Below are 26169 nucleotides of genomic sequence, written 5' to 3'. Positions count from 1 at the left end.
TTTTTCCCCAAGATAATCTATATGGCCATTATATACTATACACATTATGAACGTTCCCTTTCAGCATAAAGTCCGTTGTGAGATGTATATTGGTAGCGATATCCATTTATACATAATAAATGTATCTATAGAGCAAGAATATTGTAAGTGCGAATGGAAGTTAGCTCGAGTAAACGACACGACTAGAAATTATTGTAGCCTTTGTATTTTTGAGTTTTTGAAACGATGAGGGAGGAGAAAAATATGACAAACTATCCAGCCTTTGGGCGTTCTGCGGGCTCGACACTATCTTTTCCATCCGAGTTACAAGTTAAATTACCTGACATTTATTTTCATGAACATTGGGGAGGAGGACAGTCGATGGCAGAAAATACAAAACGCCCGCATTTTCAAAACTTTTTTCTAAACAAAATATTTAAGTCATCATCACTAATCGACTTTTTATTGAGAGAATAAATTGAAGAATTTATTCGAGTACGAATTTAAAGCAATATCGAAGAAAAAATTTAACATCAATCGCTACTAAATTTTTTTTACCAACAAGATGGCAAAAAAGAATGGATTTAATCAAAAAAAATTTTTTTTCGGAGCACCGTCTATCAAGTGTAATGAAATTCAAACAGGAAGTAGATCAATGGTCACTGCATTCATTGAAAGAACCAAAAAAATTGATAGAAAAATGTCTGTCGTAATAGCTGAGGTTTTTCTTTCAAAGCATCAACCTCCCTTGCATTCCAATCTATTGATAGGAGCAAAAAAATGTAAATGTAAAAAAAATGCGAAATGTAGAAGCTCTTGAAAAGGTTCTCTCTTTTTATTTATAAGTATTCTATGGCTGGTACGTTGGAGCAATACATTTATATGGGTCTCAGTGTTCTACGAGGTAAAGAAAGAAGGAGGGAGGAAAGAAGACGAATAGACAGGATACAGCGATGACACGGTCCGACTAATCCCGCGATAGAAATCTCTAAGCTGCTACCGGTCAATGATACGCAGAGACCCGGACTTGGTTCTTTAGTTGGGGTAAAATATACACGTACGTGGGCGACTCTCTTCCCCTTATTTTTCTCTTTCTTTCGGTAGCTAAGAAATGTATAATTTATAACGATAATCCTTTAAGAATAGAGTCGTGGCTTGGAACTGCTGGCTGATTCACGGTGTCACGGGTTTCAATACGACCTACCCTTACCCTTAAATCTTGTACCATTTTTTTTCAAAATTATATATGGGTCTTGAACGAATGAATTTAAGATCAATCCAATGGCTCGACGTGGTCCTCGTTATATTTTTTGGTTCATGTTTATTTAGGTGTGCATTCGTAAGAAAAAAACTGTACGCTTGGTCTTCACAAGATCTTTTTATACATCTTCTGCAGTGGACTAAAGGTGTATATATCCACGATACAGGGCTCTAGCTTTAGCTTTGCGTGTTTATTTAGGTTCGAACTATTATATAAAGAAACTTATAATAAAGAAAATGAATAAATATATTTATAAAGACAGATTTCGACGGTAAATGGCATTGTAGAAGTGTCTTTATATCATTTTACCTTGAACAAATTCTTTACGCTTAGCCCTTTTTTAAAACTGGGAACCAAATGCAAACTTTACTTAGATCTTAAAATAGTTTGTTAAGTTATTTGAGAAGCCGTTGTGTGTTATTTGATATTAGGATGATCAGAGAATTTATCAATAAAAATGTAGTTTATTAGCAGTGGATTTACTCGAATGGTTTTTCTTTTCTCAAGAGGAAACTATCTTTATTTTGACGCGGATTTAAAGTTAAGTTTCTATTCGTTTAAACTATGTTTGAAGAGTTGCTTACAAAATTTTTCTTGGTTCAGGACTCTTTCGACTTTACACTGATTTGTACAACACTTGTTAATACAACGAATTTTATTTAAGTTTTTTAATTTGTTATTAATGTTAAAATTCAACAGAAAACTATTGTACTGTCATTGCAAAGCGAAAACATACAAGCATTTTTACGAAAAAAAGTATTTTCTTATCAAGTAGAACTACAATTGATTCAAAAAAATTATTCATTTTTTTTTATTGATTTTTCTGCTCAGGACGTTGTAAACCATCAACTTTGTCCAAAAATTCTTCTTTACTTTGTTTTTTCTGTGAATTTATAATCATTCCATCAGTACTTTGGATATATTACGATAAAAATAAAAATAAATGCACACAATACCGCACCTAAATAAACTAAATTAACATTAAAAAATAAATTTAGAATTTGTTTAATTTCTAACGTAGAAAATATTTTGACAGCTTTATCGTGAAATCTAAACACCATTATTTATTGAAATTCTTTTATTATTTGTTAAAAACCAGCTTAAACTTTTTGAAGAAATAATTACGAATAATTTATACAGTGTTTACTGTTTGACATGAAAAAATCCTGCATTGTTATTGCCGATAAAAAATGAAAAATATTTAAAATTTTATCCCTCTATTTATTTTAACTATTTGGATAATAAAGCCTATATTTTTAAACTGTATAAATTGTTAAGAATAGATATTCCCGCGAAACTTCCTGTCGACGATGAATTCGGAATACGTGTTCTAGCATAAAAATAAGGTGTTACAAGAACGAACCGTTTCCTTGGAAATTGATTTCGACATCCGCCCCCGTGACATATGTACAGATCTCTCTATAAGTATATATATGTAGAGACGCGTATAGATGCAGTTAAATCTAAAAAAATAAAAGTTGGCATTTGAACACAAAACCCAAGTAGTTTGCATAATGGCATTGTCGAAGAAAGAAATTGTATTGCACGTAACAAGCTCACGAAGCGCGACGACCTGGATGTTATTATATAGAGACTTTATATACCTGCTTTTGCTCAGTAAAAAGATTCTGTGCAAGTTTCAACTTGTTTTCGTCGACTCTTTACTTTTCATATTGTAAGAAACTCATGCAATCTGAGGGACATATATACATATATACACATGAGCCGTATATTACCTAAAAAAATCGTTTTCCTACAGGTCCATGCCTGCGTCCAGGTGCAATTTTGATCCGAATAAGAATAAAAAGAAGAAATGATAACAGAGGATTTTTCTCTTTTTTTTTTTTTGACATAATACCGTCGTAATAAAAATAAATAATATAAGCGGCCTGGCGTCTTAAATCGTACCAACGATCCGAAAGAAACTTGTTCGTGCTCGCATCATCTACTATACACTTCTAGCACGCGCTTATTGTCCTTGAAAATTCAATCCACTTATATTTAATAACTTTTAAAAAATTCTATATTATTATTTGCTATTTACAAAACGCAAAATATCTTATCATTAGAAGCTTCTCTTGTCCTATAAAAAATTATACATCAGCAAAACAGCAATTTTTGCATTGAAATTGATTATATGAATTTCAAAAGAATTTTAATTAGAAATACTTTAACTGACGTTTCAATAACAAGTATTTTTAGAAAAGAAATCATTCAAGATGTATCATTAGTTTTATCGTACCGTAAAAAAAAATAATTATTTAATGAAACAGTTGGAAAAATTTACGACAAAGAAAAATGAGTGGAACCACGTGCATCTATCGAAAATATTTACTAACAGTCAACCACTAATAATAAGCATCCTGTCATATTCCTTTAACTCTTTGGTCTGGTGACCCAAAACCCAACCCTTTACCTGCGCTCTTACAAGTTGGAATTGACAAATGCGTGACAATTTCCTTTTATTTGGCCTGGACCGACGAATGGGTTAGCGGAAGCAGTCGAACAATGGCTTGACAAAGGATTACCGCGAAAAGGGATTCACCTGTGAAAGGGTTGAATTCTCCGAACAAAAGAAAACATAGTAGGACACAAAACAGTACATGACAGTCAGCAAGTGCATATTTTGAAATTTATCTTAAAAATAATAAGAGTTGCGATTTTTTGACTCAATTAGTATAAAAAGCACGACATCTAGATCCAAAATCGAGAAAGGATGTGATATTAAAAAATGTGGAAGAATAGAAAACGACAGCTGGAAAAAAAATTCCGTTTTTCGATAATAATTTATATTTTTTAATACGATTCGTCAAAACTTAAATTCAACTATTTTTACTTTTTTTTTTTTTTTTCACTCAAAGTATGCGTTTCAGAGTAAAGGTTTTGAATCAATCCATACTGGCAGAGTGTGTCCGTTGAGCCAAGGTGGTTTCTTAAAAATACACATAACAATAAATAGTATAAAAAAACGTAACCCTTAGATAGATTGAGTATCCCGGAACAAAGTAAACTCCTTTGACTGGTGTGTTGATTGAATACAATCGCAGATTGAAAATAAATCGGATGAGTTGAGTGAAGTTGTATTATATTATGTTAAAAGAGTATAGTAGTATAGTAGTATGTAGGTGAAACAGGATAGCGTGGGTTTAATAGTGCGACGTAGGTAAAAAGCCTTGTATTTGGTAATATATATTCCTTTTATGATTGCATCCAATAGAACTTTTGAATCGGTGAATTTCTTTATGATCAGTTGACCCTTTTTACCTGAAATTCACTCGTTCGTTTGAATTTCACCCTACGCCGTCATCGGTCCACCTTGATCAGGTCCAACAACAGCAGCAGCAGCAGCAGCAATAACAACAATAATCAGGTACCTTACCAGTGAAATGTCTATTCACTTCATTCCACTCTTATAATACATAACCCTCGTTTTTATATACATAATAATATATTCCAGATATGCATCTACCATCAAACATTCAATAGGAACAAAATAACCAAATTCCACCGGAGATTTTCGTCATTTTGAATAGTAATAGTAATAACAATAATAACAAAACGCCATCCCCCTTTCGATCAACCGGAGAGCTCAAAGGATGAAGAAAAAGGGTCCAGTCGGTTTCTTCGACCCTTTTTAGATTTTAACAATAAATATATATCCGTATTCACGATCTTGCCGGACCTGTTGACAATGGAATTAGAGATGGACAAGCGGAAAAAAAATAACTGATTTATGGTTAGAAAAAAAATAATTCTTTTGTAAAAAAGTATTTTTATAAAATTTTAACTCACGCGATAGAAATAAATAAATGGTTTTTTTTTTTTTTTTTTTTTTTGATATTTTATGGAAAAATTAAGAACTAAAAAAAAAATTACTAAGTAAAAAATTAAATTAGCGACACGATAAAATGTGTAAAGTGAGGTGTTTAAAAGTTATTTGCACCTCAAGCGTAAAGAATCTCACCAATGGGAAATTTTCATATCACAAGATAAAAGCCGAAGGATCTGAAGAACTTAAGTAACTTGAGAACATCAACCTGAATAACAGCCAAAAAATTCCTGTTGAGAAGCCGCGACGTTATAAAAATATTTAATAAGTCGTGAAATCGAAAAAAAGTAAATAAAAAAAATAGCTTGTAATGGGCAGAGTCGCCCCTTCAATAAATTTACCTCGTGGGCTAAAAGGGAGAATATGTAAGGAGACGCTCGGTATCGCGAGTAGACGAATATAACCCGGCAGCTCCAAGAAGAGTCTCCCGGCTCTGGTCCCCCTTAAAGGAAAAGATGAAATTCCAATTACAAAAGATTGTTATCCTGGCGAAAACCGGTGCTTACCTGCCGTGAGCGATTACAGAGATCGTAAAGTAAGAAATGAATATACAGTAGTTGCTGTTCAGACTATTTTTAGTGTCCTCAGACTCAGTCTAAGTATTTAAAATAAAAAAAAATTTTCATTCTCCCGCAGCAAGCTCAGAAAGATATACAGAGAATAATGATAAAAAATAAATAAACATAAATAATATATTATAGGATCGTTTAAAAGTTTTATTCCTTTTATAAATTACCAGCATTTCATCAAACTCATTTATCTTTTCTTTAAAACATCATTTAATACTTTTTCACTCGGTCCGCACAGCTTCTCACTCCGAGACCAAAAGATTATTATTCCCCCATTCACCTCAACTATACGCAACTCAAATCTTTTTCCCAGTCGTCTGGTAGTGAACCACACAAAACCGATAACAGAAAACCGGTAACATTTTTCAGATAAATAAAATAAAATAAAATAATAATACATACCACCGAATGCTGTTTACAACTTTTACGAGCCTAATAAATTTCATTTCTACAAACAGGTAAAAAAAATCGCTTTCGAATAAAATAATAAAAAAACGCCTTAAATCATTCCCAAAATAGTAAAATAAAAAATTACAATAATCTTTGACAAAAAAAAAGATAAAATTATTTCCCTAATCTCGACAGCCGATCAACAGGTTAAAAAATTGTTAGAATTTTTTTAATTTTTTTTTCTTTTTTTTTTTTTTTTTTAATTGAAACATGATATTTCACTTTTTATCCCCCTATTAATCCCCAACACACAAAAAAATAGTACTACTCTACTAACTCTCTACTCAGTATAAGTCTTTAGAACACATATATCTAATCTAATCTCGTATGATTGAAGCGATTAAAAGTTTTGAGACCACATACGCGAGACGAAGAATATAGTCGCGCTGGTCTTAAAACCATCATCATCGTAGTCATCATCAAAAGCGTAACCAAATCCCTGGTGGTTGAGACTCACGTACATATCTCGATCATCTTGAAATCGGTACGCGATTACATACATAAGAGCTGGTGGCGTGAAAGGGAATCGTGCTGGATAGGATGAGATTATTCTCTCTTCTCTTTATCTTGCTTTTATTCTTATATTCTAGTAGGTAATATATATAATATAATATATAATGGTATATATTCTGGAGCGGGATGTCGAAGACGAGAAAAGATAAAAAGTTAAAGAGAGATGGGATTTGAGAAATATATGTATAAGTATAAAAGTATATAAAAGGGGCGGAGATGACAAGGAGTAGTTGTTTCACGTAAGAAAAGAGTAACATACATGTGTACATATATTAATGAGAGTTAGGTGTGTGCCGATAATATGAGTAAGTGAGTGAAATAATTCGAGTTTTTATTCACTCTACGTGCCAGTGTATGTATTATATTATATGTGTGGATGCATGAAAATAAATAAGATAGAAAAAGAAAGAATGAGAGTTACAGGTTGCACCTGCCGCTGACGTCAGACATTTTTTGTTTGGACCTGCGCTTCATTGCAGCCCCGGGGGTCACCACTACTGTTTAAACTTATCCTTCTACTCAGGGCTCGGACCGAGTAAAATACTTTTATTATCCATTCTATTTTACCTTACATCGCTTTTATTTAGATTATTTTTAAATTATTTTCCTCTTAATACATTAAACTCTCTTTAATTTTTCCTCTGATTATCCACATCAATTTATTTCATTTTTCCATCTAAAGACTTCTTTACCCCGAGATGAATTTTTACCCATTTTATGTATGTCCATGTACGACTCGGTTATACTTAAGCTTCAGCAGGATCACAAATTATTTATATGCTAATAAAACTACCCGAAGAAGAACAAGAATAAGAACAAAAAACCAAAAGAAAGAGCAAGGACTTGAAAATAAGAACGCCTCTGGCGAAACTAAGGTGCAAAAAAAACCTTTTCATGTAACAACGTGCTCTGTATAACGTAATCGCGTCGTGATTCCCTTAGGGAACAACAATAATTTAATCGGTTAAAAAATTTACAAATTAGCGAGAAAGGTTTTCTTTACTACTTTGCGGTTTCCAGCGACTCTTTACTTTCTAAAAAAAATTTTTATTATTCTCTTGTACCATATTATTTTTTATATATACATATCCACGCTTATACATCCTTACACGTATTTTGAGATCACGCGATTTTTATTGTGTTATTCTGTTATATTGTTGTAAATTGTTCCTAAATGATCTAAGACATGATTTTCGCATACAATATAACAACATAACGTAACAATAAATATCAGCACCTGCCGGTTAATGAGCCAACTTTTTACATTTTATTGTTATTCATATTTTATCAAATTATCCACTTATTTCTCAATCAACTAAGCGCTATTTATCTTTTATTGTTATAAAACCGGGACGATAGAACCAATTTATGCCTATACATAATTAAATCTAATTTATCAATAAGCCGAAATGTTGCGAAAAATTATCTGACCGTTTAGTTAGTTTAATTATAGTGCCTGGATATGAATAAAAAAAATGGTCTCCAAGTAAATTGTAATTTGAATGTTATAAATAAAGTTAGGTAAACCGGTTGTGGTATTCTATTGGGTACTGTAACATGTGTAACGAGATGGTATATATATGGAGGATCTTTGTAATAATTTTTTTTTCATAGATAAAACTTCACAAGGGCAAAAAGGGTTGCTGATTGCGAACCGGTTATGGATTAGAACTCCGTGGTGAAAGAGATGAACCAGCAGGAAACTATATACAAGTGGTTGAATATAATTGGCAAATGTGGTTACGTTGAAAGGAAACAATGAGACAATGGTGGTGACTTGAGCTCATCATTCATCAAAAGACATCTTACACATCCAAGCGCGAGTCCTTTTTTAAAAAGTACATATAAGGTATGGATATAAACATTCGACTCACGTTTCTTGTGCGTTTCGACGGATGAGGTTGATACTCAGACTCTGATGGGCAGACTCGTGTACCGACAAGCTTAAGGATCTTCAAGGGTGCCAACAACCAAAGTACCTGGAACTGTCCAAGGCTGAATACTTCCACTTGCCTCTCGGTATCTGTAATAAAGAACGAAAAATTCACTTAAAATGTTTTACTTCTCCTCGGTTACAACTTCACGTGCCGATAGTTTTATATGTATCATTATTTTTATGCTTAAATATAAGGGTAGAAGAAGGTCAAACTTATTCAAGCAAATTGTACAGGTCTCACGGATTTTCCGGGTCTTACGGAGTCGTAAACTTCTCCACCTGCATTTAGTTTAGGCGAGAGAGAATTTTAGCGAAAATAAATAATCCCATTATGGCAATGTGCATGGCTTCTCTTTTCTCAGTACCTGAGACAGTCTTCTTTCATTCTTATTTTAATTTCGAGTTGTACACTTGTTTGCCTGTACACTTGTAGGGTGCTTAACTAGAGGCAGTGGTGAGAGAGGGGAAGGCTACAAGGCTACATGCTTGACGATGTACCTGACATAAACTTTACTATGTAGGAATATACTTTGCCCACCTTTACTGCTATAGCCTGTATTACTAGAAATATTAGTGTACAACCTGAGGTTTTATGAGCCGAAGGGGAACTTCACCTAACGGGATTGGAAGGGAAACAGTGAAACTGGAAAAAAAGACCCCCGTAGCAGGTTGTACACCCATCATTGTAGAAATCTCAGGTGCAGAATTTGTAAATACATTTTAAATTTTGTGCTAATGCCAAACGGACCTGGAGATGCATTTTTAAGCTTATTAACCTGTCGAGTTATGATTTTTATTTAAATTTTCAGTTTAACTTGAGTTGTTGGTTGTAAAATTTAAATACTTGATGTTTGCGTGGGAAAATTAAGTTGAGTTAATTATCATTTAAAGTTTGTTAGTAATTATTTTTTTGTTGGAAAATAATTTTTTGAGTGTCTTAATTTAGTGAAAATGGATTTTTTCTGCTGAGTAAGGGCTCGTTAGAAGCCAAAGAAAAATGTTTAAGATAAAAAACAGTGGTAATAGCTCGAGAATGTGTGTTTGAAATTACCAACACGTGTGTTTATCAAGACTACTCGTGAGGATTTTCCATCCCCATATGTCTGTGTCTACAATTTCAACTTTAGAGATTTGTTTCGAGTGTTTTGGCCCCACAGTGAGTTTTAGTTTTAGTCTAAAAAAACACTTGACGAGGAAAAAATGAAATGCTTTGATTGTGTCGGGGGTAGGTCCTTTTTTTTTAGTCCGCCGCCTACAGTAAATACAATTGAAAAAATATTTGACTTGGCAAAAAAACGTCTTCATCATTTTTATATTAATTTTCATATAAAAAAATAAAATAAAATAATTTTTAAAAATTAAAACAAACTTTGCCTGTTATCAAGAAAAAATAAAGTGGAACGTGATTATTAAAAAACTTAATAAGGTAATCAAACGATTGAATAATTCATTCATTGAACAAAAAATTCAATTGAAAGTAAATCGTAAGAAAGTCCTCCCGCCGAAACGTGTCGTAACAAGTTCGTGCAAGTCTGGATATTAAAAAAGGAAAAAAATAAAATAAAAAACATTCCCGCCAACCCCTGAATAGTGGAGCGTAGCATAGCTTTATCCAATCTCTTAAGAATAAGTATAATATAAGGAAGACCCAATTCGTTTATGTGTCTCGACATATACACAGCAAAAGGGAAAGCAATGCACACAAGTAAAGGAAGGAGACGTATACCAGCTATAACATTAAGGACCCCCGGATTGTGAATAAGAAAAGGGAGCGCGGGGGTGGCCAAGGGGGCTCCTCAGATTCTTCTTCTTTGCTCTGGGGTTGGATGGGTTAGGTTAGGGTGTGTGTGGTGTTGTTGTATTGAGTGAAGGCGAGCAGCGGCAGATGGTCGGCGTGGACCTCGACGTGGGAAGCTCCGAATTCTCTGAGTTCCCACAGCCAGAGTGCACCTGCCTTCCCCACTCTGCTCTACCCCCGACCAGCCAACGAGTATATAAGCTCGGGGTAGCTCCACTCACCATCATTCGCTCACTAGCGCACATTTAAGTAAAAGCTACCTTAAAAGCCTATACTTTTCTCCATTTACTTCGTCCACGTTTTCAACAGACGAAATAAATAAATAATTATAAAACTATTATCACGTGTTTCGCGGAGTGTTGATTCTCTAAGTTTCATTTAATAATCAATCTTGTGACGTAATCATTTTATATTAAAAATGGCCGCCACCGTAAACCACGTGTTCGATTACGAGAACGAGTTGAATGACAATCTTTACAACTTGAAGATGTCAGGAAACAACAAAACAAACAGTACCAACAGCAACAAAACCAATCGCAAGGTCAGGAAGTTATTGAAACCACTGCTGCGCCTACTGAAGAAGAAGAGCTACAGATTCGCCAAGAAACAGAGCCAGAAAGCCGAGCCACAAGCCGAGATATTCACCGAAGAAGTTGACAACCAAAACAACAGCAACGAAGCACTGGAACAACGATTACTCGCTGATTTGGCAAACGCTGAGGAAGGAGCTGCTATCACAGTGTTCCTCGACGGTCAAATGACAGTTGTGCCTGTGGTTCCCAGACAGTGCTACGTACCAGTTCACTTTGCTCACACATGTGCTGGGGACTTTTACTGGACAACTATTTCACTGGCTGACAGTGATCTCTACTACAAGGAACGTGTCTTCTCCCAGAACCAATTACCCGAGATGCAAGTCGCTTGAACGGTATGTACCTCAACTTATATGGCTATGAATTGCCGTCGATATCTACCTCAACATTTACATCCATGGATGGACTTTGTGGATGGATGGTTATATAAAACAACAACAACTAATGAAAAACCAACGACATTCAACGCCGCCTGGAATGCTGAGACACCAGAGGTGAACTGACACACAACCGGTTCACCGATTCATTTTCAAAATGAGATTTGGTCTTTATTGAGAGCAAGGCCAGTACCAGTCTCATCCACCAGCGGTCAACGACACAACCTGTCAACTACAACAACTGATATATTTTTAGCAATAAGAAATTTTTCAATACTGTGATCAATAGAGTTTAGAATATTTTTTTTTTTTTTTTTTTTTTTTCCCAATTGAATTTTGCTCAATTTTATTTCGTGTTTTCTGTACACGAATTTTGATTAAATTAAATTCATTTATTTTATTGTAATTTGATAATATTAATAATTATATTGTGATATCTGTACCTATGATACTATAGATATTTAATTTAAAAAGAAAATTATAATTATAAAACATTTATTTTGTGATAATTGTATCTTCGATTATTTATCGAAATATTTTAATCGATCGTCTTCCATTTTTTTTTTAATAAAAAAAAAATTATTTTTAAATACATTTTATTATTTAATAATCCTTTCATCAATTTAATTTTATTTAACAGTTTATTTATTTTCTTAAGTCATATTTCAGCTAGTATTAAGTATAGATTTAAGTTTAACGGTTTAGTATTGAGAAAAAAAAATCAATACTTTAATTTACAACCGACTTTTCGACAATACATTGGAGCCGTTAAAGAACCGGTGGCGTACCTGAGGGAGACGATGGAATTAAGCAATTGGGGTCCGTCAACTCTCCCTCAGTCAAGTCACTAAATATTTCTCTAAGGTTTCAACCAACACTTGGAGGAATTCCCGCCGAAAGTTGCCGAGCATTCGAATTATTTCTTTATTTCGTTGTTTGGTCGTTTTTTTATTCTTTCTCGCCAGCAATTACAATGGAGTTGTTTAATGAGGGTAGTAAGTATGTAAAAAAAATTTTTTTTAAATGAAATCATCAAACCACTTGTTCGGTTGCAGCTGAGAATAATTGTAAGTTTTCATTAAAATATTTTTTATAGCAAGGGTCGCCGATCACAATTGATGACAATAGGAATGAAGAGTTTACGCGACATTGATAATGAAAATGGTTACAATATAGACACGTGTTGTCCATATGCGGTGAGCACATGTGCATCTATGCAAGGTGAACCGAATAATATAAGGGGGGTCGAAAAATATGCGAGCCTAGATTATTCGCATGATTTTTCCGTGTTGACTGTGTACTTAAAGCAAGGGATACGAATCAAACTTCCACACGTCCATCTGTCGAAATAATAATAGTTATAATATAAATTATAATAAAAGATTAACCAATTCACTGACTGTAGCCGCGAATAATAATAGATTTAAACGACTGGGGGTTGGTTTCGGGGGTGATTTAACGATAGGGTTAATTTCGTCATTATGTTTACTTTGCACTTATGTCATGGGAAAGTTTTTAATCTTTATTATTATGCATGTGAAAAAAAAAATTTGTTTATGAAATTTTTTTTTTAGCTTAAAAATTTAACAATTAATGTTGATGAGTAGATAATTTTTATTTTATTTTTTTTTTTTTTTAAAAAATAAAAAAGTAATTGATCATGCAAAGAAAATTTTTTTTTTCAAATGATTATTAAAAATTACTTAAATTTATAAATAATAAGTATAATAATGACAACTCAACTAGAAATCGCGCCAAAATCTAATGCTTGATTATAAAGTTCAGCTAGTAAAGCCTAGATGTCGCTCGTAGTAAACCTGTATAGTAGAATCCTACAGTTTAGAAAAAAAAATGTCATCCCTTATTATCAACCCCGTTTTTAATAAATGATTTCGTAACATACAAATAAAAATGAAAATTTATAACCGTTCAGGCAACGATATTGAATTTTAATTGTAAATTAAGTGTGAAAGTTCAATTTAATTTTTTTTTATCCAAATAATGTAATTATTATTCGAATTAAAAATTTTTTAATTTTTATCCCAAGTTAAGCTCGACAGGTAATTATTATTTGAGGGTTCAATTAAAAGTATATGTAATACTTACTATGAAATGTCATTAACCTTAATTTAAATCGACTTTCAAATTGAAAGAAAAAATATGACCGGCATTAATAAAAGTGATCAAAAATCGATATTACATAAAAAATAATAATGAATATGTTGACCAAAATTATTGAAAATACAAGTCAATTGACAAGAATAATTCACTTTCTTTAATGAGAAACGATATAAATCAATTAAATTAATTGATTTGATTAATTTAAAAACTCAGTTTAGTGAAAATCATTTATTATAATTCATCTCTGTTGAAATTTTTTTTTCTCGTTGCATATGTAAAATGTATAATTAATGTAATAACGACATTAATTCTCGTCAACGATTGAATGATTTTCAATCGAGGACATCGAGAAAACATAATCATTTTGGAATCAATAAAATTTGAAAGCCCCACAAATTTCAATTAATACTGGATCGATAAATGGTCACCATAATTATGGCTATTATCGGCTTTTGTGATACGTTAAACTTTCTTTCATTTGATCGCAAATTTATTCGATCACCGCAGATGTAATTTTTTTTTTTTTTTTTTTGATAAAAATAATGTAAATTCAAATTTTAAATAATAAATATGTATACTAAGTTATTCTGTGAATTTCAAATAGTCAAACGGTATTGAAAGTATGTATATCTAAATACTAATTTATAGTGAATGTAAAAAACATTAAATACACATAAAATTAAGATAGCCCACTCGTGAATTCAGTATTCGAGATTGAGTATAACTTAACCAGTCCTTCAAAAGTTTCATAAAATCGTAAATTAATAGAAATCGAGTTTGACTAAACAAACATAAAATAAAAGATTTTAACTCAAATAATTTGGCTTGCTCGTTATTTTGAAATAACTTCATATCTTAATTAATAATTTTATGGCCTAAAAAAATTAAAAAAAAAAACGGATAAGGCTAACGAGTTCATTGCAATCATTAAGCAGTAAAAACATTTTTTTTCAAAAGCTTTCTTTCCCTGTATAAAAATTTCTCAAACATACAATAAGCTATTTATTTGAGATAAGAAAAATTCCCATTAACTGTTACCAAAAAAGGAAATAAAAATCAATGTTTATCGTATGTTAATCTCCAAGCATTTATTTTTAACGCATTTAAATGGTTGTTGTTATTAGCAAGTTGGAAAAGTTTCACTTTTTCAGTATGACGCCAATCGAGGTCACGCTAATTTTCATTTCAACTTATCTCAATGTAAATTGCACTGAAAACAAAAGTATAAATCATTTCATAACCAAAGGTTTTGTTAAAGTCACGAAGTTGAAGTCGTGCATTTAAGCCGACTTAAGAAATTTTTGAACGAAGATAATAAAACGAATGAAAATAAAAAAGCATCACTGTAACCCATACTTGAGAAACGACTTTTCGAGAAGTAGAAGGATCAAGTGGTAAAAAATATTTATGAGCAATGAGTTGGCGTATAAGAGCGTTTCTTGGACACCCACTTGTTATATATTTAGCATTTCTTGTCTCTTTTTAATGGGTTTATATATAAACACACACACATACACACAATACATATACACAAACGTAATGTTGTGTAGTCGGTTGTCGCGTCGCTCGTGCCATTTGCAATATCTACTGTCGCTACGGAACTCATTCCCACGGCCCCGATTCGATGCTTGTTACATTACACACATATAATACATGTGTATATAGATATATATATTTTTCGAAGTCTTTAAAATTTTTATGCATAATAACATTAGCGATAAACTTTTAAGTATGTATAAATTTTAATAAATAAATTACACATGAACAATATGGATAATATAGCAAAACATGTGAAAAAAATAAAAACATGGACTATAATCAACGTGTGCTGAACGCGTGCTTTTTGACCGATGGTATACACGCATGTTGACTTTCCTTGTACGTAAAACGACATTTTAATCTATTAGGTCTGTTCGTGTACAAACTTGTCCATATACTTCTATACGCCATATAATGGTACCCTACTGCTTAGCCACGAAAAGTCATTTGTAAACATAAAAAAAATCTACGAGCATCACCGTATCGTGTATTGGGCACATGTTCAGTTTTCTTGAGATAAAGTCCCTTCTACGAATTTTTCATGCAACTATATACGTAACAAGATACTGAATATACTTATCGAGTTTTTATGTTGGGTAATTTAGAAAAATTTATTGTTTTCTAAATTGATTTAATTAGATAGGAAATACATGTATATTTAGAGTTTTAAATGTAATTATTTATGGAACACGGGATCTAGGAAATATTTAAACTGTTGTATTTTATTAGTCAATATTTTACTTTTTATCATGACACTTTTTACGATTTTGAATTTCAGTTACTGTCACATCAATCATACACATCTCGGGTATCTTTCTACGGAAAAAGTTTTATCTATTTACATACGATAAACTCGAGAAAAAATTTGAATTATCGTTAATTCAAGTTACTAAAAAAAAAAAAAAAAAAAAAAAAAATATTTAAATTAGTAATACATTTTACTAAAATAAATAAAAATCAGAAGCCATCGGATATCAATTGATGCTTATATAAGTCAATAATATATATTAAATTTTTTTTTTTAATATCGATAATAAATATTTTTATTTTTCTAGTATTAAAAGTAAAAATATTTCTGTTTTTATCGGAGCTATAAACCATAAAACTTAATTTTATAAATTACTGATGGAAAATAAATTGAAGAAAATGATAAAATAGTTATAAAAATAGTAATTTCCCGTGTGACGTTGGCTGTAAAACGATTTCACGGAACAGAACACTTGCAAGAGTTGTATTGAGTTTTTCAGAGAATGTAAAAGGAAAAGTAAGCTTGAAGTAGCATCCAAGATGGATATGGTTAGACGATGATCATCAGGTTGATGATGGTGATGGAGATGATGATAGCATCGAGCTCGCGCCTTGCTCGTGCCTAGCGCGCGTTCATAAAACACATTCAACAATCACGATCACGGAGGCCGTATATACGCGAGTCGAGATCGTGGCCGTTGTCGGTGAATTGGAGCGTGCAGTCGCGTGGACGTGTGTCTCGACGATCAGATATTATAATAATAATAATAATAATAATAATAATAATAATAATAATAATAATAATAATAACAACAATAATAAAACGTACGATAATTTCCTACCAATACAATTTTATATAAGTTTTTTCTCTGAATATAAAAAAAATAATAATATTTATTATCTATCTAAATTTTATTATTTCTTAAACGATAACTTTAAACAGACAATGATAACTATTGAATATTAAATACAATAAGTTAATTATTTTTTGAGAGAATAATAATATCGAGTGGACAAAAAAAATAATTTAAATAATGGAATAATTCAAAAGTCATACGAGTCTTTAATGAAAGACGAAAGACTTAAAAACTTTTGTGGTTTAAATGTGTCTTCGTTTTTTATTTCGCTCAAACTCTTTTATTGTAAATAACAATATACATTTCTCGAGCGTGTGAATAATAAATATAAAAAAATATACACACATGTACATATTTTATTTTTAAGTAATGAATATTCGTAGGATTTGAATAATATAATATAACACAAAAGACTCAATTACATAAAGATAATAAAAAAAAACCCATAATTGTGAGACTCTCATAAAAGAGTGTATTCTATATACCGAGGTCTTGACTTGTAAATATATACATACATCCATAGGGTGATATATAGACAGAGATGATATGAACGACACGCGAACTTTCATTCACCAGCATCTAACCAAACAACCAAAGAATAAATAATAAAAAAAAACAACAACAAATTAAAAATTTTTCATATATATAACATAATATAATATAATATACACACGTGTGTATATGACATTAGCCTGACGTCGTTCGCGTGATCAAACCGCTTCTTACCAGCTCGATCTTATAATTTTTTTACTTCTTCTCCTAACATTTTTTGTTTATTATTTTTTCGTAAAACCACGTTTCTCTATAACATAATAAAGTGGTGAAGCGCCGGAAGCTGGATGAACCACAGAAGAAAATAGCTGAAGGCTTGTCCTTGTCCACTGAATTCCTAAGTATTTATATATGTATATGTGTGATATGTTTTTGTAATTTATTTCGCATTTGGTTGTATAATAATCGCGGTCTATCATTTCCCGATGCCTGACTTTCATTAATTCGACGAATCGCGATTATTAAAAATACATTTCATCAACGATAATCAATTTCTACACACCAGAAAGAATTATACTTGCACATTTTTTTTTTTTTTTGTATATTTTTATAGGAATATCATAATTATAAATTATAATAGCTGAACAGTGAATTAATATATACAACTGTATATAACGTTGATTACATGAAATACTTAATCATTTTGAGTAGTAATTTTAAATTAAAATTGAAAGAAATGAGAAAAAAATATTATGAATATATCAAAAGTACGAGAGTGTAGATATATTATAAACAACGAGAAATCTACATCATATTATTATTAGCGTATCCGTGTGATTATTAAAACGTGCCAGAAGCGATATAAATCTCAGAGAATTAAAAAAATAAAATAGCAAGTATATAATGATAATAATAAATAACATCTCGCTTTTGGTGTTTATGAGAATGTTTTTTGCATGAGTTCTGATTATTGTTGTAAAATTTATCTACATATATTGGAATGAGCCTAGAAAAAATGATTAATATTTAAGTCTTAAATTCAATAGTTCCACTAATTTATTAATATGTTTTATTTAATTCCCTAGCAATAAAAATATTTCAAAAGTTACTCCATAAATATATAAGAGTTTATAAAAAAATAAATTCGCAATCAAGTGGATAATAAACAAGTATAACATAAATATGGATATTATGATTAGTTTTAATGAAGCTGGATGAGCGAGAATCGGCAATAAAAATAATTGCGTTGAAATTATTGATTCGAGCAGTATTCTAGATGTCTCGGCAAAATAAGAAAAAAAAAGAGATATACGATGATAGTAAGAATAAATGATAGATAATAAAAAAAAGCAATCTGACAGAGAATCGAGTGGCGAATAAGTTGAAGAACGGTGAAGAATTGGCCGAGCGGTAAACGAGTCAACGTGGATTTGCAAGGACAACAAAATACCCAGTTGATAGGCTGGATATATTTTGACACCAAGGCAACTCCTTAAAGGTGCTGGTGGGTGTGCCAGTAATCGGACAAAAATTTATCTTACGTCTTGGCAGTGGCTTCTCCGCGTGGGAACTTGAGACAGATGCGTCGCGCGTGAGAATCTCGGGCAGATGCGGACTTACGCACCTTCTTAAGTGCCACGCACTAACCCTCTATACATATTTGTATAGCTAGCACGTATACCTGTATACGTATATGTATAACGATGTGATGTCTCACGTGTTCAAAACTGATCGCGATTCAAAATAAACGTGCAGACTATTTTTCATGTCTCCATTCTATCATACTCTTTGATTTTCTTTGTCCTATGTAATATCATATACATTATCCTCTTTCTACACCACACTAGACAACTAAACTACTATAATAGTTTGAAAAAAAAAAAAAAATATTTTATTATCTGGTAGACACACTTATGAAACGTGGCTGTCGATCGACTAGATCTCCTTCAAATCTTCGATTATTATTACAATAATATGTCAAGGCGTGTGTAGGGAACGTGTAAGACGTGTGCCTCTTCATTTTATTATTCTACGATTTATATATTATATATTTTATACGATACATAATATAATATAGCAGATAATCAGTTGTAATATGTAATACGTCGTAACAGTTATGCATCGATAGCTTTTATAGGGATGAGTTCCTATATTCGTTGTCAATCGAAATTGCCTAGTAAGAGGCTGTCTACTTATGAGACATCAACTCGAATCATCGATCGCATTATACGCTATCAAATACATATTACATCTATAGTATGTTATTGAGAGATTGGATATTTTTAATATTTTTTTAGTTTCATATGAGTATTTTTTTTTGTGATTATGATGATGTAAAACTTGACAGCCCGTCAGAACGATGACATCTTTGATCTGATGTTGTGGAAAAAAAAAATAGGAAACCAGAAAAGTTTTTTATTTTGAGATATGATATTATTACGGTACATTATATTTTATATTATATCATATGTAATATGTGCATACTTATTTACGGTTCATTGAAGATATATTTAGAATTTGTCATTCTTAATTGGATCATGAGTTTTTTCAGAGATGATATTTTAATACAATCAAAATACATATGAGAATTTTGAATGCTTAGAAGTTTTGAAAAGAAACTTTAAGCTGTGTATTTAAATGTAATAATAAACATCTGTGTTATTAGAGACTTTTTTATGAACTTAAAAATATATGTTTTATTAGGTAGTAAAAAAAAAAAATTCTTTTAAGATTTTTATTTATTCACTGTCAGAAAAATTAATAGGACAAAATATTTAGTGACTCAATCCCTGAAGTTCCGGCACAGTTTATATTACCCCTACGGCGGCGTGGACCAAAGCTGCCGGTGTCAGGTGTGTGACCTCATTTGAGGTATTTTGTTTACGCGAGGAGAGCAATCGAGGCATCGATAATGCAGTGAATGGGAAACATCCAATATCATATATTAGGGTCGCCAAAAAAACGCCCATTAAATAATCAACAAAAAAAAAATAATAATAATAAACAATTGGAGAGCAAGTAACGAAGAGCTGAGTAGGCAGCAAGGCCCTGGCTCCGGTAGGTGGGTATCAAGTGAAACGAGTGTGCGATAATTGTGAACCGACTCAATGAGTGCACATCCGTAGGTGCTACACGTGCAGAGATTACGCTCAGATTGTCGAGTTACAGGCAAGATACCACTACTACACACTAAAATCCGTACTCTACACATTCATTGGACACATAATAATCTCGCAGGTGGTCGTTTCTCTCTACTCTGAATCCGTTCTCTGCTCAAACCACTCCAATCAACGTATAATCTCTATAAACGTTGACTTCCTCATCAGCTACACTAGCCAACACACTCCACCATCTTCTCTCCTTTTACGTATCTTCCTACATTTACATAAAAAATTAAATCAACCTACCCTTCTTCGTCTCATCTCCTTAATCGCTTATTTCAATTTATTTTTTGTGTAATTGATTTGCTTGAATTTCGTCTAGACTATTGTAATTAACATCCAGTTCAATTATCGTCCATGTCATTTTTCAAACAAAAACTATCCTCTTTTTTTGGACTAATTAATTTTTGTTAATGAATGACTCAACTTATTCACAAAAAAAAAAAAAAAAATATTGCACAAGCAATTTATCATAACATAGATAATAATCTTTCTCTTCTGTTTCTTTTCTACGTTTGTAAAAAATATTTTCAACAACTGGTTAAAAATTATCTCGGACATCTCATATTTTATAACCGTATAGAAAACAAGTAAAAGAATTTGACACTGAAAAAAAGGTAAAAGAAGATGAATCTAGAGCCACAGAAGCCAATAATGACCCTGTATGAGTAACTCGTGCAGGCCACGAGTAGTCCACGTGAATGCACATGCTCGATATTCCTATGGATTCTTTTTACCTTATGGCGGCCGGTGAGACCTACTCGAGGATGAATCTGGCCTCTCCCTCTTCTCTCATTCTTTTCAACCCTCACTTTATATACATGTATATTTTTTTATTATACACTGTAAGATTTCCCCTCGGGGCCTGTTCGTGTGCAGACCACGAGTTAGGCGCGAGGGACGCACATGTCCTGAATTCCCACACTTTAGATGCCACCACCTTGCGGGGGATGCAAGCCCTTGTATTTCGAGGATACGTATGTATAAAGGAGAAAAGAGGAATGGAGGGCAAGGGGATTATAAGAACCACGTGTGCTCGCGTGCATCTTTCGCGCGCTTTTTCCACTACGTCATTCTTTCATTCTTATAAGATTTTTTTTTCTTACAAATTGTTATTCTTATTATTTTTTTTTAACCTTGAAAATTTTTATTTTCAATATTTGCTCTATTGAATTGAATAGTATATGATGAATAAAAATAATGACAATAACAATGACAGTTATAATAATTCATTAGTATAGTCATTGTTAATCTAAAGTGATGTCACGTGATTAATGTGGGGCACGATTATTCCGAGAGTTTCGGACATCCGGAATAGACAAGAGTCTTATTCTCTGGCACGACTTAACTCCTTTATATAGTGTGTTTAGTTGTATGAATAAAGAGACAAGTATTACTACTTTAGGAGGTCTGTTGAGAGCGTGGGTGTAAATACGTTTAGTTCTCATCCACTGATTGCAGAGAGTAAGACCGTGTGACTGTGATGCCACGAAGCGGCTCATTCAATCTTTCCCGCGCCCGCATTCACGCTTATTCTTTAGTCTTATATTCGTATTCTTATTCTTCTTCTCTTTTGGTCTGAGTCTGACAACTGAGGCTCTATGTGCATGCATCCTCTTACACCTACTCGTCCTCATTGTCGTGATCATCCTTGTGTATACATATTTATATACACGCGAGCTGGTGAGTCAATCGAGGATAATGTTCCTGCTGTTAGGTATAATCTCTATGAGAACTAAACGGGTAAACGAGATTATTTTTTAACTCCAAAATTATAAATCACTTTTTTTTTTAACCGACGTATTTATAATACCTATCTATTTGAGTTTTCTCAACAGATACGCTTAATTTTCTTGGGAAATTATAAATTATTATTTTGTTTTTTGTTGAGATAAAATTCAACGTATAATTATTATTCATGAAAATATTTATGTTGAAATAATTTTGAGCTTTAATTAAAGATCCAGGTAAAAATTATTTAGATTTTTTGTTTGGGTAAGGAAATATTTTTTGTTAGTAAATTATTATAATTATTTAGTGGGATCAAATGGAAAATGAGATGTTATGAAATACATCTTTAAGGTAAAATGAGACATTATAGATGTAAAAAAAAATTCATTATTGATGATTATTTCTTTGAAATCAAGAAAAAAAAAGGAAGTCTAATTAGAAAAATTTTTTTAACTTTGAAAGACTTACTAAGGTCGTAATTATTTTTATCAATAAATTAATACCAGTATTTTAAAAAAAAGTGCGTAGTGAAAAACATAAATGAGAACAAAAGTCAAAAAATGATTGAATGGCCACGTGTAAAACCAGGGTCAGTCACACGCAAGACACGCGTTAGCTCAAAATCAAGTTAAGAAAGCTCATAACAAATAAATAGGCAGTAAAAGTAGGTATAGCGTATTATGTACAAAGAAAGGTGAAAAAAAAATAATAATAAAATAACGGATGAAAAAAATGATAGGTGGTGAGAAAGCAAAGAAACGGAAGATTATATTTGTCCTTAGACTAGTAATATACCACCCATTGAATTTAGGAGTGACGTCTTTAGTTTTATGTTGAAGTTGTTTCGATAAACAGGGGATAGGAGATAAGGGGGATAGAAGAAAAGAAGGTAATCGGTGAGTAGCGGACACTCAAGGAGACAGTCTCGTTTCTCGTAGGACGAACAGATGAACGAGGCCCGTGGGAAAGCACTCGCTCGGTTCCTTCCTTATAGGAAGGCGTAGTAGGATTCGTGGCTGGCTACACACTATACGATATGTCCGGACCTACTATATACATACTACTATTTAGGACCATCTGCCCAAGTCTCTCACGGCTCCGTGCCAGCTGCCGATATCTTCGCGCGCGTATAAGCGTGCATCGACCGGCTCTCCGCGATATCTTCCTTTTGCGTTTGGTTCATGTATGTAAGTATGCTAGTGGGGCTGCTGCCTTTACTTGCATGCTTATGCTCATGCTCATGATCGTTTTATCTCTGTTCCGTTTCATTCACGTCAATGACGTCGTTATTACACAAGAATATAAAAGAACAATCGACAACGGAACAGAGGAATAAAAAATATAAATAAAAATAAGAGGTTAAACAACAGTCTGAGTCTTACTTATAGCTACTACTTGTATTGACGGAGTTGCGAGTTCACCCCTGGAATCGTGTGCTCGCCGCGTGTACCGCACGAGTTACCCCCAGGGAGTCAATACGACAATTCTTTTTTTTTTCTTGCCTCTTAACATCTTTATTTGCTTTTATTTCAATTGATTATTATTATTATCATTCAATTAGAATAATCTATTGATTTTTTCATAAAAATTAATTGAAACAAATTTTTTTAATTAGTTAATAAATAATATTTCCATGGAAAATAAATCAAAAAAATTTTAATAATATTATTCCGATAACTGATAACGTCAAAGAAAAAAATAGTAATTCAAAAATATTATGCATGACATTATTGTCACGCGATACAGTGAGTTGTTTGTCTGATTCCCGCATGAATATATATATATATATATATATATATATATATATATATATATATATATATATATATATATATATATATATATATATATATATATATATATATATATATATATCAATTAATTAGTTATTCATTACACGATATTAATACTTTTAACACATGAGTCCGGATACGCTGCTAGCATTAAAATATGTATTTAAAGAGAATTTTTACACTTTGCATGCAATTAACCCTCTTCGTACATCGGCGTTGCAAGTAAAATCTTGCGGATGTACTTTTTTGCATGTACAACTACAAGGTGCGTATATATGTATATTTATAAAAAAAAAAAATTAACAAACATATTTTTCCGACAGACGAATAAAAGATAAGGAAAATGCATGCATCATAAACAAACACTAGTAGCATTATTAACACGTGAGCGTCACGAGCGACAAGCGATTCTGACTTAGTAGGTATATAACTTCACCTGTTTTACCTGGTGGTATATTCACAAACAAGATAAACACATGTGCAGAAAAATATTTCCCACGGGTTTAAAACCCTCAGTTATGATGGTGATCAAAGAACCTCAAATAATAAATTATTTATTCATCCTTTTGCTCGCTCTGTTGTCTAGCCATCAGCCGGTGCTGGTGTGCGTGCTGCAAATAATTTAATGGAAAATTCTCGACAAATCATCTTAAGCAACTCAAATTTATACATGCATATATACTGTTATTATTATTATTATTATTATTATTATTATTATTATTATTATTATTATTATTATTATTATTATTTTGTTATTAAATGCTCAGGGGGATTATCCCCGGAGTCCGATTCTCCGAGGGCCCAGCCTGAGCTCCGTCCGTTACTGCTGGACCACTCCGCACAACAAGGCGGTTAGTGATCACAGCAGGCCAAAGTCATTTCCCTTAAGAGACGGAGAGAACCAAGTAAAACAGCCTTCTGCATCCTAACTGCCAAGAACTCAGCTTTTGATGAGCAAGCTGGAACTTTGGCAAGTGAGGATACAAAAGACTGTTTCATCCCTCCTAGGACGCCAACAATCAGGACGACAAGCTTGACACGGTAACCTGGGTAAAGTTTGCCAATTTCAAACAGGAGATCCTGATATATTTGTCTTTTGTGCTCTTCTTTGGCTGAGATGTTGTATTCAGCCGGGGCCGAGAACTCAATGACATAAATGTCACGAGTGGCCTTGTCGAAGAGCACAATATCAGGTTTGTTGTGATCTATCCGCCGGGTTGTTGCAAATGGCATGTTCCAATAAATTTTGCAACTGTCATTCTCAACAACCTGGGGAATATCTCCTGGCAAATAAGGCAGCACTGGTGTCACGTCAATACCGTAGCAATGACGAAGATAGTAGTACAGTACTCTCAGGGCAGCATTGTGACGCTGGATATATGCACCTCTCGCCAGCACTGGACATGCCGACAAAAGGTGCATAAGCGTCTCCGGATGTTGTCTACACCTCCTACAGGACGTGTCCGGAAGCTGCACCTGGAGCACCTTGCTACGGTACTCAAGAGTGTTAATGACACCATCTTGGCAGGCAAATATGAACCCTTCAGTCTCGGACATCAGGCCCGCTGACTTTAAGAAGGAAAACGTCAGCTGGATGGACAAGCCATGATCACGCACGTGTTTAAAGAACACGCTGTGCATGGACTTGTCCATCAGTTCGCCAAGGAGTAGTTTTTCCTCGGCGTTCCTGATGACGCTCTTAAATTCCTCCTTTCGGAGTTCCATAAGAGCGTTTATTTCTCCAAGACCAAGGGTTCTTGCCGCATATATTGCTGCCTTATACAAGAATGACCCCTTATGCGCATTTTCATGTTTATGTACAATTTGCATAAGAAAGTCATCCTCGTCTGCAGTGAAATTGACAACTTCGTGAGTTAAACCCAGGACCAAACGGTCGTGAAGCCGCTCCAAACTCTGCAAACCTCTCCCACCGATGGACCGGGAGAGGTATAATCTGGCGACTGATGAATTGGGGTGCATGCTCCGATTCATATTAATGATCTTACGGGTTTTGATGTCGAGATCTCGTAAATCCTTTCGGGTCCATTTCAGGACACCGAAAGAGTATAGTAAGACTGGGACAGCGAGCATGTTAGTAGCTTAGTTAGTTATTATTATTATTATTATTATTATTATTATTATTATTATTATTATTATTATTATTATTATTATTATTATTATTATTATTATTATTATTATTATTATTATTATTATTATTATTATTATTATTATTATTATTATTATTATTATTATTATTATTATTATATTCTTCTGTCGTTGTAGTGGTTACAGAGGATAATAATCTTTTATGTATTTGGTGTGTATATAAAAGAAAGACCGAAAAAAAAGGGTCAAGCCAAAGTATTTGGGTCTAAATTCCAACCGATACAATCGAATATTTGTAGGTGTATGTCCAAGGGTCA

At 32.7% G+C, this 26169-nt stretch overlaps 2 protein-coding genes across 4 annotated transcripts in view; one reads left to right on the top strand and one right to left on the bottom strand.

Annotated features, from left to right (window-relative positions):
* Nucleotides 1–26169, bottom strand: part of LOC141529506 (tubulin monoglutamylase TTLL4) — a 123841-nt gene that overhangs the window by 78877 nt on the left and 18795 nt on the right. For all 3 annotated transcript variants that reach the window (XM_074246055.1, XM_074246057.1, XM_074246056.1), the window contains one exon: nt 8476–8624. The gene's annotated coding sequence lies outside the window, so the exon portion shown is untranslated. The remainder of the gene's footprint in view (nt 1–8475; nt 8625–26169) is intronic.
* Nucleotides 10593–11569, top strand: LOC141529820 (uncharacterized). The gene has a single exon (XM_074246535.1). It carries the CDS (start codon nt 10754–10756, stop codon nt 11258–11260), a length of 507 nt encoding a protein of 168 aa, XP_074102636.1. The 5' UTR covers nt 10593–10753; the 3' UTR covers nt 11261–11569.

The sequence above is a fragment of the Cotesia typhae genome, unplaced genomic scaffold (assembly GCF_013202065.1).
Source record: "Cotesia typhae breed Kobodo isofemale line unplaced genomic scaffold, CoteBio_Ctyphae contig_48, whole genome shotgun sequence".
Lineage (NCBI taxonomy): Eukaryota > Metazoa > Arthropoda > Insecta > Hymenoptera > Braconidae > Cotesia > Cotesia typhae.
The sequence above is the reverse complement of the archived record's forward strand: the minus strand, read 5'-3'. Positions and strand labels throughout refer to the sequence as shown.